The sequence below is a fragment of the Lissotriton vulgaris genome, chromosome 7 (genome assembly GCF_964263255.1).
Source record: "Lissotriton vulgaris chromosome 7, aLisVul1.2, whole genome shotgun sequence".
In the NCBI taxonomy this organism is placed as follows: Eukaryota; Metazoa; Chordata; class Amphibia; order Caudata; family Salamandridae; genus Lissotriton; species Lissotriton vulgaris.
The window spans coordinates 1,388,398,171-1,388,417,539 of NC_141695.1; the positions used below are offsets into that span (position 1 = coordinate 1,388,398,171).

Consider the following 19,369-nt stretch of genomic DNA (forward strand, 5'->3'; position numbering starts at 1 on the left):
CTGGATGGGTCTGCCCGGTGGTGAGTGGGAGATTAGCATGAGTGATGTGTGGGAGGAGTGTACCTGTGTCCTGGATGGGCTGGGTTTTCCCCACACAATGCTGGCTCCGCCCCCCTGTGGTGTGTCTAACGACCCTAGCCTCCCCAGTGAATGAAATGGGTGGTTGGGCCATCAAGAGTGCTCCAGAACCAGCTGCAACTGGTTTTTCCCCCACCCTGCACCCTGAAACAAAGGATTTGTCAGTATAAGAAGGGGCTGTGTCCCCACTGAAAATGTTCTGCTCTTGGATCCTGCCAGAGGGGGCTTTTGCTGCTGCTGGGGCCAGGAGGACCGCCACTTGGGGAGTCTCCCTGCCTGGAGACCCAGTGTGCTGGCTCTGGCCCAGCCTTGCCCCCCCTGCCTGCCTCCAGCCCCTGCTGGAGCCTTGTCCTGTCCTCCAGTGCTGGGGAGCACTGAGGATTCTTTGCCTGCAGCCTGAGAGCGCTGCTCTCTGCCTTCAGCGCTGGGAGCGCTGAAATCGCCTGCCTAGCGCTTGGAAAGCGTTGGATTTTGCCATAGCGCTGTGAGCGCTGTATTCTGTCCTGGAGGCGCTTGGGAGCGCCTGCCCTTCGTTACTAGCGCTGCTAGCGCTGGGTGTGCACAGCCGGTGCCCACCCGGAATCTGACTGCCCCGTGTGGCGAGTTGGCGGCGCGGGTGCCACCCCGCTCATTGCCGCTTTTATTGTGCCCAGGTCCGTTGTGTTGTTGATCCACGAGGGAGCCCACTCCTCGGATCATAGGAGCCCGCCTGCCTGCCTACGAAGCGAGCCGCCGCGCTGCCCGCGGCGACCCGGAAGTGGTTGGGGGCCCGCCCAATCCTAGCGCGGCCCAGGAGAGGCCGACCGGAAGTCCCGCCTCTATAGCTGAGCCGGGAGGAGAGAAGCTGCCGGCCGGATCCCCGAGGCTCCCCGAGTGGAGAGGAGAGCCCCGGGACCAGCGGGAGAGACCCGCCTCCGCTGGAGACCAGCCGGTGAGTGTGGCCGTTCTGGAGGGAGGGGTGCCGGGACACATTGTCGGTGTCCGCCCCCCCCCCCCCCCCCCTGCCCCCCTCGGCAGCGCGACCTCGCGCCCTTGTGTGTAGAGCCTGAGAGAGGCTCTGGGGGCATTTCCTGCTGGCGAGCCTTGCGAGGCTCGATTGCCGGCACCCTTGCTTGACGAGCCTGAGAGAGGCTCCCGCCTGCATTCGTTATGAGCCCGAGAGGCTCTAAGGGGCCATTTCGTTCGTGAGCCTGCGAGGCTCTTGCAGGGCATTTGTCTTTGCTCCGGGTCCCCAGAGAGAGGGACCCCACAGCCCAGCGAGGCTGCACCTTTGTTGCTGGAGCCCTGAGAGGCTCAGCAGTACCCTTATTGGTTTAAGAGTCCTGAGAGGCTCACCAGTGCCACAGTGGTGGTTCTTTGAGCCCAGAGAGGCTCCAACGTTGCCCTAACTTTCCCTGCTCCAGTTGCCCAGCACTTTGTGGGCAACTGCCACGTTTAGGCCCTGACATTGGGACACCGGGACAGTCACAGGTGGTGACTTGTGAGTTTGGCGCAACTGTTATTGTTTGTACACCTCTGAATGTTAATACATCATGGGCCTTATTTATGAAGGCCTTGCGCTGCCGGTGCGTCACTTTTAACATGGGAAAAAGTGACGCACCAGTGGCGCAAGGCTTTCATAAATAAGGCCCCATGTGTTTTATCCTTGCACCCCTACAGGTATTGTGATTTGTAGGTGGTTGTTTCTCCCTAGTACAGGTGGTGCTAGTGAGGTCCTGTTACCAGTGATTACTGGTTGTATGCTCTACTTTTATATTGTGTGCTAAAGTGCTATTACTGAAGGTATTGCTAAAGTGTTATTACTGAAGGTATTGCTAAAGTGCTATTACTGAAAGTATTGCTTTATTACTGAAGGTATTGCTTTATTACTGAAGGTATTGCTTCTAAAGTGCTGTTACTGAAAGTATTGCTTCTAAAAGTGCTGATACCCTTGACAGTGGTCCAAGTGGCCCTGTCCTGTACAAATATCCCTTGTAAATTCCGCCCGTGTCTGTTGGCACAGTGTAACAAGATGTGTGTTTTATCTGATGTATATTTATTCTAATACAAAGGCTATTTTCATATAACCTTGTGTGGAGTTTTCCTTTGTGGTGGGCCTTTGGGTGTTGTTGCTGGGGTGCGTGCGCAAATACTTAACTTACATCGCCTCCAAGTTTAGCCTTGACTGCTCGCGCCACGTTACCTAGAGGGCGAGTGGGGGTTGCCTTGGTGTGTGACTCCCTTGCCCTGACTCTTGGAAGTGGTGATCCCTGACTGACCTCGACGCGAGTCTTGGCCGGCCAGGGTCCCGTCTCCAACATTGGCGGCAAGCGGTGAGGATAAGGATTTGTGTTTGCGTTGTACCACAGTGGCAACTGGCCACTACAAAGCTCTGCATTTTAGATAACCACATTTTTGGGGATTATTGTGTTTTTGGTAAAGTTCCATTATTGCTTCTCCTGAAGAGTGTCATTTCATAATTGTGTTCAGTACATTTGTCCCCCGCCCTGCTTCCAGAGTTTGGTACCTGTGTCACATGTGGTCAGGTTGAGAAGTCAGGGGTGGTAGAAACTGCCTTACCAATCCGAGGGGAGGGTGTGTGTGGATGAATGGTGTGTTTCCCTGGACGCATGAGTGAGTTCTTTTTTAAGGAGAGTGGAAGTTTTGGAATTGTGTACTTTTACTTCAGATTGCTAGGTCCCTTGTGTTGCATGTGTCTGTGAGCATCCTGTCAAGATGGAATCTCCTTTTAACCTTTGTGGCCTGTTTAAGTACAGTGTGCATGAGTTGGTACGGTTATGTAAGGAGAGAGACATCCCAGTGAGTGAGTCAGACACCCAGTCCAAGCTTAGGGATAACATGATCCTGTGGCAGAAGAGTGACTGGGAGCGTGAGCACAGTGAGAGGGAGAGGGCCCGGACCACACACCATGAGGGTGGTGGGTCTGAGGAGAGCCCGGAAGAGTCTGATGTGGAGAGTGAGTTTGACAGTGAATGGGCGCCAGCAGAGAGCGAGTACCCCCTAGATAGGGAGTCCCTTGCTGGGTCCGGTGTCAGATGTAGTACCCCATCCCTTTCCCTGTCCCCAGAGGAGGGGGTGGATAGGAGAGAAGAGAGGGAGCACCAGCTGGCCATGGAGAAGCTCAGGTTAGAGCATGCCTGGGAGATGGCGCAGCTGGGTGTGAATGAGCGGACTGCAGAGGCTGAGAGGGCCTTGGCCAGGGAGAAGATAGCCCTAGAGTGTAGGTTATCCCCTGACCGCAGTCATGATTTTCTGGATCCCCCAGGGAGGGTGGAGTCCAGTGGTGGTAGCTATTTGAATCTCAGTCTAGAAATTCCCAGTTCCCCCAGTCTGGTACCTGTTTCCCCAGAGGAGGAGTTAAGGTTGAAATTCAGGGGCAGTAGGAAGCTGCCTCACCAGTCTTGGGTAGACTTTGAGGAGGACTGTTGTGGAGCCCTGTGTGATTGGGTACGGGAGCCCACGAAATGTGATTGGGACATATTGTTCGATATGTTTCTCAGAGAGCAGTTGCTCAGTTGTTGTTCTCCAGGGTTGCGCACACACCTGTTGGGGTGTGGATTGTCTGAACCATGTGAGCTTGCAGTGGAAGCAGACCGCTGGGAGAGGGCCAGAGGGTCTGTAGAGTCATTGGTGAGCGAGTCCAACAGTAGTGGTACAGGGAGCTTCCAGCCCAGCGTGGTGGAAGAGGCTCAGTGTAGCCCAGCTAGGTCCCAGTATAGTGAGAAGGGTGAAGGGGCTGACTGCCTGGCTCAGTGGAGCAGGAGTCAGTGGGTGGCTGAGAGCTCCCAGAGGCCCGAAGCCCTGTCTCAGAACTTGGGTGGTTTCTTGAGGGAACACCAGGTTGGGGACCTAGGCTGTCCTGTTAGTACACTTGAGGAGGATCTCCTAGTGTCTAGGGAACCTGGAGCGTCTGTAACTAGAGCTCCAGGGGTTCCAGTGTCCGGCAGTGTCGCTCCAGTTGGGAGGGCACAGAAGTCCGAAGTGAGGAGTGATTGGGGGATGAGTTTCCCAGTGGATGCACCAGTGGACCAGAGACTAGCCAGTGGGGCTAGATCTTCTTGGGTGGACCCGGGTGGCGCCACTTCTGGTCTGGGGGATCTTTGCGCACTGTCAGGTGGACAGGAGGCGGGAGATCTGCGCCAGACAGACGGTCACACGACACATGGGTCATGTGTCAGCCTCAGGGGGATTGCGTGTGAGTCCCCAGAAGTCCTGGAGTGCCAGGCAATTATTCCACCAAAGGTTTTAGACCGGAGGTTGGGAGGCCAGGTTCAGGTTCGGCCTGACCTGAAGGGTAGGACGACTGTAACCAGTGTCCTGACCGGTTCTTCCAGAGAAACTTCTCCAGTTGGGAGAGGGCAGACCTCTGGAAGGGGGTGCAGAGGGTGGGAAAGCCCACCTCTGACCCCGGTGCAACCTGAGGGGTTAAACCCTAGGTTGGAATGGCGTTCTGGGTGTCCCCCTCGCACGGGGAGGAGGAACCCTAAAAGAAGAGGTAGGGGGAGGAAAGCCTTCCCTGAGACTCCTGGTCCGCCTGAGGTTGTAGACCAAAGGCTGGTGAACCAGTGGCAGTCTAGTCCTGTCTTGCAGACAGGGAGAGTGGAGAATGGACACTATGTGCCAGGGGTTACTACCCCCCGCTCTGCGAATTGGCAAGGACCGGTGGCACCTGGGTGGCCCAGGGCCTGGTCCTGGCCGCGGACGGCTGAGGAGTACCAGTGGGGTAGCCCAGTTGGTCCTTACAGTAGCTTTAGAAGGAACCCTAGGGGTTCACCGTGGCATAGAACAGGAGGGTGTCCCGGCAGTGGCGGGCCTGCGTCCGTGTTCTATCGCCCCAAGCAGGGAAGTCCATCACGGTGGTGATTGTTCTCCCCTGCGTTTTGGCTGGAAGGGGGTTGTGTTGGACTTGGCCCGCAGGGCAGGTTCACCCCTAGACTTTTTGCCTTATTTGTGACCCTGTGTCAGTGATTTTTGGGTCTCTGCGCACTTTCCCCTGAGTCCCAGAGTGAAAGTGCGTGCGTGTAGTATGGCTGGCCTGCCCTCCCATAGGAATGCATTGGGAATGTGTGTGTCCCTGGTAGTTCCTGATGCGTGGGGAGTGCAGGCTCGAGTTTAGTATGTATAAACTCGTGAGAGTGAATGCTGCGAGATGGTGTCTGCGGCATGTGTGTGTCTACTTGGGAAGTGCTACTTCTGGACATTGAGATATGTGTGCAGTGAGGGTGCTGGAGCGTGATTGGCTGGAGCTGGCTGGCATGCCAGGCTCCAGGAAGTCTGGATGGGTCTGCCTGGTGGTGAGTGGGAGATTAGCATGAGTGATGTGTGGGAGGAGTGTACCTGTGTCCTGGATGGGCTGGGTTTTCCCCACACAATGCTGGCTCCGCCCCCCTGTGGTGTGTCTAACGACCCTAGCCTCCCCAGTGAATGAAATGGGTGGTTGGGCCATCAAGAGTGCTCCAGAACCAGCTGCAACTGGTTTTTCCCCCACCCTGCACCCTGAAACAAAGGATTTGTCAGTATAAGAAGGGGCTGTGTCCCCACTGAAAATGTTCTGCTCTTGGATCCTGCCAGAGGGGGCTTTTGCTGCTGCTGGGGCCAGGAGGACCGCCACTTGGGGAGTCTCCCTGCCTGGAGACCCAGTGTGCTGGCTCTGGCCCAGCCTTGCCCCCCCTGCCTGCCTCCAGCCCCTGCTGGAGCCTTGTCCTGTCCTCCAGTGCTGGGGAGCACTGAGGATTCTTTGCCTGCAGCCTGAGAGCGCTGCTCTCTGCCTTCAGCGCTGGGAGCGCTGATATCGCCTGCCTAGCGCTTGGAAAGCGTTGGATTTTGCCATAGCGCTGTGAGCGCTGTATTCTGTCCTGGAGGCGCTTGGGAGCGCCTGCCCTTCGTTACTAGCACTGCTAGCGCTGGGTGTGCACAGCCGGTGCCCACCCGGCATCTGACTGCCCCGTGTGGCGAGTTGGCGGCGCGGGTGCCACCCCGCTCATTGCCGCTTTTATTGTGCCCAGGTCCGTTGTGTTGTTGATCCACGAGGGAGCCCACTCCTCGGATCATAGGAGCCCGCCTGCCTGCCTACGAAGCGAGCCGCCACGCTGCCCGCGGCGACCCGGAAGTGGTTGGGGGCCCGCCCAATCCTAGCGCGGCCCAGGAAAGGCCGACCGGAAGTCCCGCCTCTATAGCTGAGCCGGGAGGAGAGAAGCTGCCGGCCGGATCCCCGAGGCTGCCCGAGTGGAGAGGAGAGCCCCGGGACCAGCGGGAGAGACCCGCCTCCGCTGGAGACCAGCCGGTGAGTATGGCCGTTCTGGAGGGAGGGGCGCCGGGACACATTGTCGGTGTCCGCCCCCCCCTGCCCCCCTCGGCAGCGCGACCTCGCGCCCTCGTGTGTAGAGCCTGAGAGAGGCTCTGGGGGCATTTCCTGCTGGCGAGCCTTGCGAGGCTCGATTGCCGGCACCCTTGCTTGACGAGCCTGAGAGAGGCTCCCGCCTGCATTCGTTATGAGCCCGAGAGGCTCTAAGGGGCCATTTCGTTCGTGAGCCTGCGAGGGTCTTGCAGGGCATTTGTCTTTGCTCCGGGTCCCCAGAGAGAGGGACCCCACAGCCCAGCGAGGCTGCACCTTTGTTGCTGGAGCCCTGAGAGGCTCAACAGTACCCTTATTGGTTTAAGAGTCCTGAGAGGCTCACCAGTGCCACAGTGGTGGTTCGTTGAGCCCAGAGAGGCTCCAACGTTGCCCTAACTTTCTCTGCTCCAGTTGCCCAGCACTTTGTGGGCAACTGCCACGTTTAGGCCCTGACATTGGGACACCGGGACAGTCACAGGTGGTGACTTGTGAGTTTGGCGCAACTGTTATTGTTTGTACACCTCTGAATGTTAATACATCATGTGTTTTATCCTTGCACCCCTACAGGTATTGTGATTTGTAGGTGGTTGTTTCTCCCTAGTACAGGTGGTGCTAGTGAGGTCCTGTTACCAGTGATTACTGGTTGTATGCTCTACTTTTATATTGTGTGCTAAAGTGCTATTACTGAAGGTATTGCTAAAGTGTTATTACTGAAGGTATTGCTAAAGTGCTATTACTGAAAGTATTGCTTTATTACTGAAGGTATTGCTTTATTACTGAAGGTATTGCTTCTAAAGTGCTGTTACTGAAAGTATTGCTTCTAAAAGTGCTGATACCCTTGACAGTGGTCCAAGTGGCCCTGCCCTGTACAAATATCCCTTGTAAATTCCGCCCGTGTCTGTTGGCACAGTGTAACAAGATGTGTGTTTTATCTGATGTATATTTATTCTAATACAAAGGCTATTTTCATATAACCTTGTGTGGAGTTTTCCTTTGTGGTGGGCCTTTGGGTGTTGTTGCTGGGGTGCGTGCGCAAATACTTAACTTACATCGCCTCCAAGTTTAGCCTTGACTGCTCGCGCCACGTTACCTAGAGGGCGAGTGGGGGTTGCCTTGGTGTGTGACTCCCTTGCCCTGACTCTTGGAAGTGGTGATCCCTGACTGACCTCGACGCGAGTCTTGGCCGGCCAGGGTCCCGTCTCCAACACGGCTCAACTGCCGTTTCTGGTGATGTTAGCGCGAGCCTTGTCTTCGGTAGCTTGTGGTGTGTGTTCTAGATTGCTGTGCAGCTTAGACGTGTGGGGAGCCACCCGGCTCTACGACATGCTGCGTGTTGCCATCTCTACACTTCCAGACGTTCCTGCCGTTCTTAACATGTTGTGTGCCTGTCTGCTGAAAGAGGTATATCGCAGTAGCACCCACAAACTCTTTCTTTGTCACTGTCTGCAGCGTTTCCTCATGTGCTGTTTTAAAAGGACTTTCGCATGTTGTAGTCATATTCGGAGTGAGAAGTAATCCCACATTGCCATCTAGTGGTTATTTGGTCCCATTGCTACATAACGAGGATAACAGAGATTTACTCGTCCATGTCTTTCTTTGTGGAGTTTGGAGAAGTGACTGTGACAGACATGTGGGATTCAATGGGAAATAAATGTATACAGGACCAGGACAATGAGCACAACAGCAATGGTACTTTTTTGACTTTCCTAGTCTGTCTGTGATTTCGTTTTTATGACATTATATTCTACAACAACAGTGGAAAGCTGGGCATGTGGAACTCGGGTGAGAGATCGCTCACTGGTGCTCAAGTTTGTCATTAATATATATTTTAAACTTGTGTTTACTTTGTGGGTGCCTCTATTAGTAATTAGTAATTCTTGTAAAGCTGAAGGTTTTTGGATAGTGTTTGTCCTGTTACACTCATAGTGTTGAGGGTATGTCTAGCTATTCATCTAAGACTGTTTTAAATGATGCTCACAAGTTAACAACAGTGTATTTTATGTCATTGTTATTTTTGCTTTGTAGGTATGTTGTTGTTCCTTATGTATGAAAAGGGGAAGTGTTATGTGGTATGAGTAGTTCTGCATTGGACGCTTATTGGTTAGTTTTGTTTACCTATGGAAAAAGGGAACTGTGTCCTGTATTATGTGCTGTACATGTTGCACTTTTGGTTTCGGTTGGTGTGCAGTAGGGGGAATATGTGAATCCCTAGTCCTGCCGCTTCTTTTGGTTGTGGGTGACATAGGTCTGTCACCCAATAGGCAATATCTGCCTTTATCGTTATGATGGTTTTGGTTGGTGTGCAGTAGGGGGAATATGTTGTATCCCCAGTCCTGCCACTTCTTTTGGTTGTGGGTGACTTAGGTCTGTCAGCCCATAGGCAATGTCTGCCTTTATCGTTATTGGTTTTGGTTGGTGTGTAGTAGGGGGGTATGTTGTATCCCTAGTCCAGCCAAATAAGTTTTTTGTTGGTGTGTAGAAGGGGGAGTATGTTGTATCCCTAGCCCTGCTACATAGGCAATGTCTGCCTTTATTGTTTATGTAGTTGTTCTGAGAGTACCAGTCTCTCACCTGGTTGTGGGTTGAATAAGTTTAGTTGCCCCGTTAGAATGTTTTTATCTTTGTGGTTGTATGGAGAAGATGTGTACCTCCATTGTCGGGTGAGGATAAATCTAGTCCCTGACTTTTTCTGGATATACAATAGGACTTTTGTGTGTGCCCATGTGTTGTAAAATCTTTTTTATACATAGATTTAGAATGTTTGAAGTTTTAGGATTTTGGAGGTTGATTTATAATGTTATTTGACCTTCATTTTATTTCTGAAGCTTCTTGACATTCTTGTTGTGTTGTTTCATCTCGGCACATTTACTTGTTGTGGATTTTAGTGTATGCGTGCATTATCATTCATATGTTTCCTTTGTGATTTTGATGAAAGGGGGATGTGTTGTAATATAGCAAGTGTTATGCATCCTCCCTATGCTTTAGGGATTGCAAAATTACCCTTTAGTGTTACGTCTTTAAGCTTTGTGTTATTCTTGAAGATTGTTGATTCTTTGTATGTGTGCATGTCCATCACCACACATTTTATTCAATTCTGTCAATTTACTTGTATGTCCTTTGATCTTGCATGCATCTAATTTTACAATTCTGATGAAGGGGGGATGTGTTATGATTTGATTTTGATTTGATTTATCAACTTATACAGCGCGCAATTGCCCGAAGGCGTCTTGGCGCTAGGACATATAGCAGGCCTCAACTATGGAAACATAACTCCCTTAACAGCCAGCCGTAAAAAGCCAAGTTTTCACTGCCTTTCGGAATAGAGCCAGTGTTGGACTTTCTTTTATACCAAGTGGCAGCCGGTTCCAAGCCCGCGCTGTATGTACCAGAAAACTTCTCCCACCCCAATTGGTTCGTTTGAATTTTGGGATACTAATTAATTTCAATTGCCTTGATCTGAGCATCCTGCCTGGTTCAAACAATTTCAAATTAGTTCGCAAAAACTGTGAGCCTAGGCCCTGAACAGCCTTATATGCCAGGCATAGTGATTTGAAACAAACCCTCTTTTCCACTGGGAGCCAATGCAAGAGTTTTAGTTTAGATGTAATTGGCTCATATTTGGGGATACCGAGCACCAGCCTCGCAGCTGCATTCTGTAGGCGTTGCAACTTTTTAAAGATTTGTTTTCTGGCTCCAGCGTACAAGGCATTGCCATAGTCTAATCTAGACAATGCCAATGCCGTCACTACTGTTTTTTCTATAATCTAGTAAGTGATTGATGCATCCTCTCTGTTAATGCCCTTACCTTGCTGCTTAATCTATGTGATGTCATCGGAATGTTGAGTGGGTGAAACAGTAAGAAGAAGTCAGTTGGTATGAGGGGCTGAGCAGGAGAACTGCTCCTGGTGGGGTCTATCTCTGGTCTCTACATTACATCTTATACTATGGATCTAAAGTGAAGACTAAAGCTATGATCCTGGATTACACTTATGGACTACGGATCTTTCATTATTTTAACAGATTCTTTTAGGACTGCAACTATAGAGTTTATTTTGCCTCGCTTGCTTTTCAATTTCTTCCCAACAGAAGAGGGCTGAAGTGTTGTCTTCCGCTTGCCTCATCCACCAGTAATATTTTACCATTGTCCCTTGTCTGGCAGGTTTCTGGTTTTTCAGCCCGTATTCCAGTTGAATTTGTGCCTGAGAGATGTGCCGAGGAATTAAAAACAGACGCTTAAAAAAACTCGATTGGGCTACATTTAAGGCAGCTGCATCTTTTGTATTCATAATTTCCGACCCATATGATATGATTTGCTGCAATGATCTTAAGCAACTGACTTGTTGGACAGCCTTTTAGCTTCTTCTGTAAAATTTTGAAAGCATAAAGGAGTTGTTTTGCTTTAATATTCCCTTGGTCCAAGTGTTGCTCATATTTAAGTGTATGGTCAAGTTGGAACCCTAGGTATTTGTATGTGTCCACCTGGGATATTGGTTTTTCCTCCAGTTTCCAGGTGAATTTCCCCTTTGACCCTATTTTGTGATGACTACAAAGCATAACACCTTAGTTTTCTTAAGGTTTATTATTAATTGAGCAGACGTAATATAAGTTCCTAGTTGGGTCATCGATCGCTGCAGGCCTATTGGTGTTTGTGCTAGAAACACAATATCATCTACGTATTGAAGGCTGATGATTGGTGTTTTGCTAAATTTGGGGGGTCAATTTGCACTTGTTGGAGATACTTCTCAAGATCGGCTGTGTAGATCCATACTAATATAATAAAGAGAGAGCCCAAACCTTTGAGGCGGGTAGTCTCAGGAACCACAGTGCCAATCACAACACCCAATACAGCGTTGGAAAGGGCAGTTGCAGCAGAAGGACATAGAATACGCAGACGCCCACCATATACATTTAAAAGGTAAAAGAACAGTGCCAGCAAAGTAGTCCCTTGTGGGCGTGTCTGCGATGTGCTGTGGGCGTGTGCTGGGGGTGTGACAAACGCTGGGGGCGTTTGGTACGTTCCCCCCTTAATGCCATGTCTCATATAGTGTGCTAATCCCACCCTGCTCCCTTTAAATATCCCTGCACCCCATAATCATAACCCACCCTTACTCCTTAAAATACCCCAACACCCTTAAACACTAACCCATCTTAAACCTATAAATATACCCTGTACCCCAAAACCCAAACCTATCCCTAAACCCTAACAATACCCCTGTACTTCAAAACCCAAACCTAGCCCTGAACCCTATAAATACCGCTGTACCTCAAAACCCAAACCTACCCCTGAACCCTAAAAATACCCCTGTACACCAAAACCCAAACCTAGCCCTGAACCCTAAAAATACCACTGTACCCCAAAACCCAAACCTAGTCCTGAACCCTAAAAATACCCCTGTACCCCAAAACCCAAACCTACTCCTGGACCCTAAAAATACCCCTGTACCCCAAAACCCAAACCTAGTCCTGAACCCTTAAAATACCCCTGTACCCCAAAACCCAAACCTACTCCTGGACCCTAAAAATACCCCTGTACCCCAAAACCCAAACCTAGCCCTGAACCCTAAAAATAACCCTGTACCCCAAAATCCAAACCTACCCCTGAACCCTAAAATACCCCTGTACCCCAAAACTAGCCCTGAACCCTAAAAATACCCCTGTACCCCAAAACCCAAACATAGCCCTGAACCCTTAAAATACCCCTGTACCCCAAACCCCAAACCTACCCCTCAACCCTAAACATACCCCTGTACTTCAAAACCCAAACCTAGCCCTGAACCCTATAAATACCACTGTACCTCAAAACCCAAACCTACCCCTCAACCCTAAAAATACCCCTGTACCCCAAAACCCAAACCTAGCCCTGAACCCTAAAAATACCACTGAACTCCAAAACCCAAACCTACCCCTGAACCCAAAAATACCCCTGTACCCCAAAACCCAAACCTAGTCCTGAACCCTTAAATACCCCTGTACCCCAAAACCCAAACCTACTCCTGAACCCTAAAAATACCCCTGTACCCCAAAACCCAAAACTAGCCCTGAACCATAAAAATACCTCTGTACCCCAAACCTAGCCCTGAACCCTTAAAATACCCCTCTACCCCAAAACCCAAACCTACCCCTCAACCCTAAAAATACCCCTATACCCCAAAACCCAAACCTATCCCTGAACCCTAAAAATACCCCTGTACCCCAAAACCCATACCTATCCCTAAACCCTAAAACTACCCCTGTACCCCATAACCCAAAACTGAACCCTTAAAATAACCAAACACCCCAAAACATATACCTCAGTACCCCAAAACATATACACCTATACCCATACTTACCATATCCAAACATTTAAAAAAAAACATGCTTTTACCATTCATGCATTTACAACGAATTTCGTTGTAAATGTATGTGTGGTAAAAGCATATAAAATGTAATGCCATGCGTTATAATGGCATTGCGGAGTCATGGTACTTTCGTAATGAAAGTATGCGGAGTGATGGTATGCGGAAAGAAAGTTGCGGAGTAATGGGTGTTTACCCTCCCCCGGTAAGTACATTGGTGGCACGGCGGCCCACATCTCCAGCAACATACTCATATTTTTTCACCACCCATTTGAAAAATGCACAGGTCTCTCTCATTGATGGCCAGCACCGACATACACTTTTAGACACACCTCCCGCCACAAGTTCTAGAATTGCGAACTTTAGAGCTGGGGTGCTACGTTTGAATCTCGGCATCAGCTCAACATCCTGTGATTCCAGGCAAATCGCTTTGTCTCCCCCTGCCTACCACAAATGAATGTGTTCTTCTGTAATGTACATTGTGCTCATGCCATGTTGTCGAGTGTGCGCTATATAACATTGCAAGGAAAAATAAAGTAGGGAAACTCTAGTTCACACACTAATGAATGCGCACTCTTCAGTGCATCCGCAGTGCACTGTGTATCGGAGCTTTTCACAGGCCTGTCACAGATAAGAAATGCTATCAAAACGAAATCCTACAAACTACTGGCCGGCAGCAATTCATACCCGGACAACGTCGGGATGGGCTGCTAGTGTTGAATAAACAGGGGGCCAACACTCACCCCTGTTTTAGCCCATTTAGTGTTGGGATCTTGTTTTTTATGGTGCGGCCATCTCCTTTCCTTATCTGCACCCACGATTCTGAGAAAAGATTGATTATTGCCTCCAAAGGTTTGGGTGGTCCCCCCCCCCCAGCTTTACATTTTGGCCACAGCTTCTTTCTTGGAACCTTGTCGAATGCTGCTTTAAGGTCAATGAAGCAAGCGTACAAGGTTCGAGATTTTGCGCAAGCTTGATTAGCTAGAAGTGTCACAGCAGAAATATTGTTAAGGTTGCCCATTCAGGCCCGAAATCCAGTTGCGTGTTTGGTATCAGGTTTATACGATTGACCCAATCCTCTAGATCTGCCAAAAGATTCGAAACATATATCTTGGCCTCCACATCAATCAGTGCAATCATTCTATAGTTCGCAGGGTCTGAACGTGAACCCGATTTGTATATGGGATTTAAAATACTTCCTCACCAGGAATTAGGGATCGAGCCATTTTGCTAACGCGTGCATGAACAATGGAGTGAGAATACCAGACCAAAATGAGGGGTCGTGCCGGAAGAGTGCGTTTGGCAAGCCATTAGGCCCTGGTGCTCCCTCAGATCTTTAGATTTTTTATAATTTTAAGAACCTGATCTAGTGTAATCTGTAGCAGATGTTCTGAAGATTCTAGCTTTTGTGTCTGGTAGGCGGTTTCTAGTGTAGGAACTTCCTGTTTTATATCACCTAAGAGTGGAAGGGCGTTGTATGTCTGATCGATATGGTCTCTTCAGGTGTATTCCGTTATTTCTGAGTTGAAATGCCGGTTCTTGCCATTTGATAACTGGTTGATAACTTCCCAGAACAGCTTAGAGTCTCTATGTTTACTGGCATGGAAAGGTTTCGCTCAGAGATGTTCACTATAATCATTCTGGGCCACCTTGATGTCTCTTTTTAGCTCTTTTCTTGTTTTTGAAATTAGGGCAAGGATGTCATGGGAGGGTTCTGAGCCTCGGACTCGAAGTTGTCTTAAATATTTATTTAGTTTTTTTTTGTTTCCTTATGCTATTCGTGAACCACGCTGCCCCTACTAGTCTTCCTTCTATGCGACCATTACCTTTTCTTGAGAATTCATTATTTAGGTCATGAGTGAAAGATGCCCAAGCCTTTGGACACAATAGTTCAATTTTGAAGTTCTCAAGAAGAGTAATGCATGTAGCCATGATGATGTATATTTTTCCCTTATTCCAAGTAAGTCATTTTAGATTATAGCATTGCGTTGGTAGAAACATTGCATTGTCTGTTTTGGGGGTTGCCATGCTTATAAGCAAGGTGAAAGTTTGGGGATAATGATCACTTTCTGCCCTCTCTTTTATTAAGAAGTTCGGAATATATGGAAGAATGCCCTGATCTATAAATGTATAATCAAGAATTGAGACTGTTTTTGAGTAACCCTGGTGTATGCTGGAGAGCCTTCTAACGGTACTCGTCCGTTGAGCGCACACAATGAAAGATTTTTCAGCAGGAGTGCGCATCTGTCACCGTGAGTATTGCTTAGTTTGCTTGGTTGTGTGTGGCCTGTTTATTTTCCTTTCCTGACATTTAAAAGGTTCATGTTGAAGTCTCCGGACAAAATTATGTTAACATGTGGATGCGTGTGGCTATTGTTTCTGTTAGTTTCTCTATTCTTGACCTCTTTTGTTTGAATGAAGGATGGATATTAATATTAAATATTATTAAAGTAAAGGAGGATGTAGCCACTAGTTTGATACAATAGTTTGATACATGACATCCAAGTCAAGTCAAGACCTACTTCGGAAGCTTCCCAAGAAAGGTTTGTCAAAACAAAAATGAGTAGACCTCGTTTTGCTCTACCATATTTGGAATCCCTCTTAGCCGGATTGAGAGATTCTTTATATCCCACAATTGATGTTGGATTTTTCTGCCATGTCTCTTGGAGGAGGAGTAGGTCATACTGACTAATGAATTCCATGAAGTCTGGATCTTCCAATTTTGCACTTAGGCCGTTCACATTCCAAGAGCAGATGCTGCAGCAATTAGCTGAATGTAATGCTTTGGGTGGATTTATTCATGCCATAGCGTAACTGGTACCAGATGGATTCCTCTGCCCATGGGCCGGGGGCTTGTCCGTGTCGGGGTTAGCGATGGTGATTTTCCTACCGGTTTGAACTATGCCAGTGCCTGGGCTGGATTGATCCAGGCCTTTCGCACCTCTCAGCATACCCTTCAGTAGATTTGGTAGTTGTAACGGTGTGGGATAACGGGGCAGAGCAAGCTTTTTTATCTCCATGCCCCGTTTGGCAAATGAATCCTGTTGTTGCCAAATAGAATAGTACTGAGCTTCAAGACACACCGGTTGTAAATGGATATGACATTCCACACCTCAGGACTGAGGGAGAGGCAAAGATAATGACAAAGGTGGATATGGGATCAGCCAATTAGCAAAATTACACAGGCTTTCAGAGTCTGTGTGGAGGTGGGAGCAAAAATTCAATATTTAACATCACCCAAGATATTGTAAATCTGTGCCCTGCAGAATATTATGTTCCATAATTTATAAAGATGCTATCCCTTTAAACAAGGTCTAGCACACATACACACACGCTACACAAAAAGAGAGCATATGTCTGCTTAAGTTGTACTTACCAGGTCCCAGCACTTCCACAGAGAGCCTCACTTACAATGGATGCGCCACATGCCAAAATCTGGTTTGGCACTCCATGGAAGCCTCAGGCTGTTCTATGGGAGGACATCACAGTATAATGACACACACACAAACACACACACTCAAGACTCATGTTTTTACTCTCTTATGCCGGGATACACTTACAACAGACATGGGGAAGCAGACGGCCACCATGAAGACATGGTGGAGCACCATGAGGAACTCCTTCTTCAAGTAGCACTTGGCGAGGGTCAGTGTGCCTTCGGAACCCTCATGTCCCTTCACCCGGTACTTGTGCCAGTGGCAAAGAAACATTGCGTAGATGTCGTAGATGAAGTATGGTACAGCAAATCGCGTGTAGGTGGCCGCCAGCCAGTGCCTGTGTTAGACAAAATGAAGGGCAGAATTAGCATATATTTGCAGCTGTGCCAACCTCAGATGTTTTCACGTTTCATAATGAATTACACTGATTAATGCTTTGGAGGTTCTGGAAATCTCTGAATTGTGATTTAAAAACTCATCCTAAAAGGAAAAGATGCACAGCCTGCTGGACATATTTTAGTATTTAAATGTCGATTCATGTTTTGAAAAATTGCATTTCCTAATTTCTATCAATAATTCTCAAGATTTTTCACACAAAACATAGAGCTAGTAAGCACCACCAACCTATCCACAACGACCCAAACAGTTTAGTGAAAGCTATTCCACTTTTCTTTAGCACAACTTTCCTGTACTGCAAAAAGTGGTTATCTGGCAGAATATCGAGTAAACAAGTATTGTGTGGACAGAATACCTTATCAAAAATCTTGAGAAAAAATTATTAAGAAGGTAAGAGTGCAACGAGATAATATAGATTTACTATTCTTAACTCCACATCTATGTACCTTGAATATAAGTATATATATATATATATATATATATATATATATATATATATATATATATATATATATATATATATATATAGTTTGCTTCCCCATAGACACTTGTCTTCCCGATATTTTTGTCCTTGATGCACAAGTTACTTACCTTCGGTAACGATATAACTGTAAGGAACATTAGTTAGTTAGATTCCTTACCTTAGAATATCCCCAGGCGTCAGGCTGGATCCGGAAAGATTTTTAGTCAGCAGTACCCCTGCGTGTTGGTAGGTGTCGTCTGCGGCTCCGCGTCCATCGTCGTGTTCGCCGGAATAACGTCGTCGGAGTATTAAGACGCCACCCTCGCGCGCTGATGTCAGATCTGTACATAGCTTTCCGCGCCAGGAATGCAGAGCCATGCAAGACACCGACACTGGTGCCATGAAACTAGGGCCCTGAAAGGGATGACCTTAACCCTAGATTTCGGTTCGCAGAACGGGGAGGGTGGTTTGGGCGGTAAGGAATCTAACTAACTAATGTTTCTTACAGATATATGGTTCCCGAAGGTAAGTAACTTGTGCATCTGAAAGTAACACGTTTGTTAGATTTCTTACCTTAGAATAGAAACCCCAGCAATACCAACCCCGATGGTGGGTCTGCAAACCAAGATCACACCAGGAAGTCCTGGAGAACGGAAGAATCCGTCTCTCCGGACTTGGCTTTCCAGGCAGTAATGCTTGGCAAACGTGTGCAGCGAAGCCCACGTAGCTGTCTGACAAATGTCCGGCAAAGGGACTCCCCATCCCAAGGCAGTAGTAGCCGCTGTGGCCCGAGTGGAATGGGTTTGCTTTTCCACAGGAGGATCCTTTTTAGCCAAGGAATAACAGGCCTTAATGCACAAAACAACCCACCAAGATATGGTTCGCTCATGCATTGTCCGCCCCTTCTTAGTGCCCACGTAGCCAACGAAGAGTTGGTCATTCACCCAGAACTGTGTAGTGCGATCCAGATAAAAGGAGAGCATACGTTTTGGGGCCAGACGGTGAAGCCTCTCTTCCTCTTTCGAGGGATGCGGAGGCGGAAAGAAGGTGGGAAAGGTAATGGACGGCCCGATGTGAAAGGCAGTAACCACCTTAGGAAGAAAAGAAGGACAAGTCCTCAGAATAACCTTGTCCGGATGGACAGAAAGGAAAGGAGGCTTAGAGGAAAGAGCCTGGAGCTCACTCACTCTTCTGGCAGAGGTGATGACAACCAGGAAAGCAGTCTTTAGAGTCAGAAGACAAAAAGGGCAGTTATGAAGTGGCTCAAAGGGAGCACATATCAGATAGGTCAACACCAGGTTCAAGTCCCACTGAGGCATTACAAAGGGAACAGGAGGAAACATGTGAGTAATGCCTTTCAAGAATCTATGTACAACAGGGGACTTGAAAAGAGAAGGCTGATCAGGAAGCCTCAAGAAGGCTGAAACAGCTGAAAGACATCCCTTAATGGTGCCCAGAGCAGAGCCCTGCTGGGCCAGGGAAAGAAGAAAGAGGAGAACCTCAGAAAGAGGGGCGGAAAGGGGATCCACAGCCTTTACTATGCACCATGCCACAAATTTGTTCCACCTGCAGACGCATACCGTTTTTGTGGAGGAACGCCTGGCTGCCAGAATGACATCACAGACTTCAGGAGGCAAGTCAAATGGCATCAACTGCCGCCGCTCAATCTCCACGCATGGAGGCTGGACAGGTTCGGGTGGAGGACCGTCCCCTGCTGCTGCGACAGAAGGTCCTCCTGAAGAGGCAGTCGAATCGGGTGATTGATTGACAGACTGAGTAGCTTGGGATACCAGTATCTTCGTGCCCAATCCGGAGCCACAAGGATGACTTGGGCTTGGTCGTGCCTGATCTTCCTCAGCACTCTGGGCAGAAGTGGTATAGGCGGAAAGGCGTATAACAGACCGCAACTTCACTCGCGACGAAAAGCGTCTCAGAGCGAGTGCTGCCTTAGAAATTCCAATGCGCAGAACTGATGACATTGCACATTCTCTTCGGTGATGAATAGATCTAACCAAGGCTCTCCCCACTACTGAAAGAAACCTTGCACCACATCCGAGTTCAGACACCACTCGTGATCCATCATACACCGACGGCTGAGTTTGTCTACCCTGGTGTTCAGAAAGCTTGCCAGGTGTTGAACCACTGGGGTGATGCCCTGATGTTGTAGCCATGTCCAGAGGTGCAGAGCCTCCTGACAAAGGGTCCACGACCCCACCCGCCCTGTTTGTTGCAATACCACATGGCAGTGGTGTCCATGAACACCTGTGCTTCACTTCCCCGGACAGAGGGAAGGAATGCCTTTAGTGCAAGTCGAATCGCCCGCAGC

At 48.7% G+C, this 19,369-nt stretch overlaps 1 protein-coding gene across 1 annotated transcript in view; it reads right to left on the reverse strand.

The window, feature by feature from the left end:
• The window catches only part of TLCD3B (TLC domain containing 3B), a 153,519-nt gene that overhangs the window by 29,535 nt on the left and 104,615 nt on the right, over window positions 1-19,369 (reverse strand). The window contains exon 3 of the mRNA XM_086932121.1: window positions 16,308-16,521. Within this exon, the coding sequence (XP_086788247.1) occupies window positions 16,308-16,521 (214 nt within the window). The remainder of the gene's footprint in view (window positions 1-16,307; window positions 16,522-19,369) is intronic.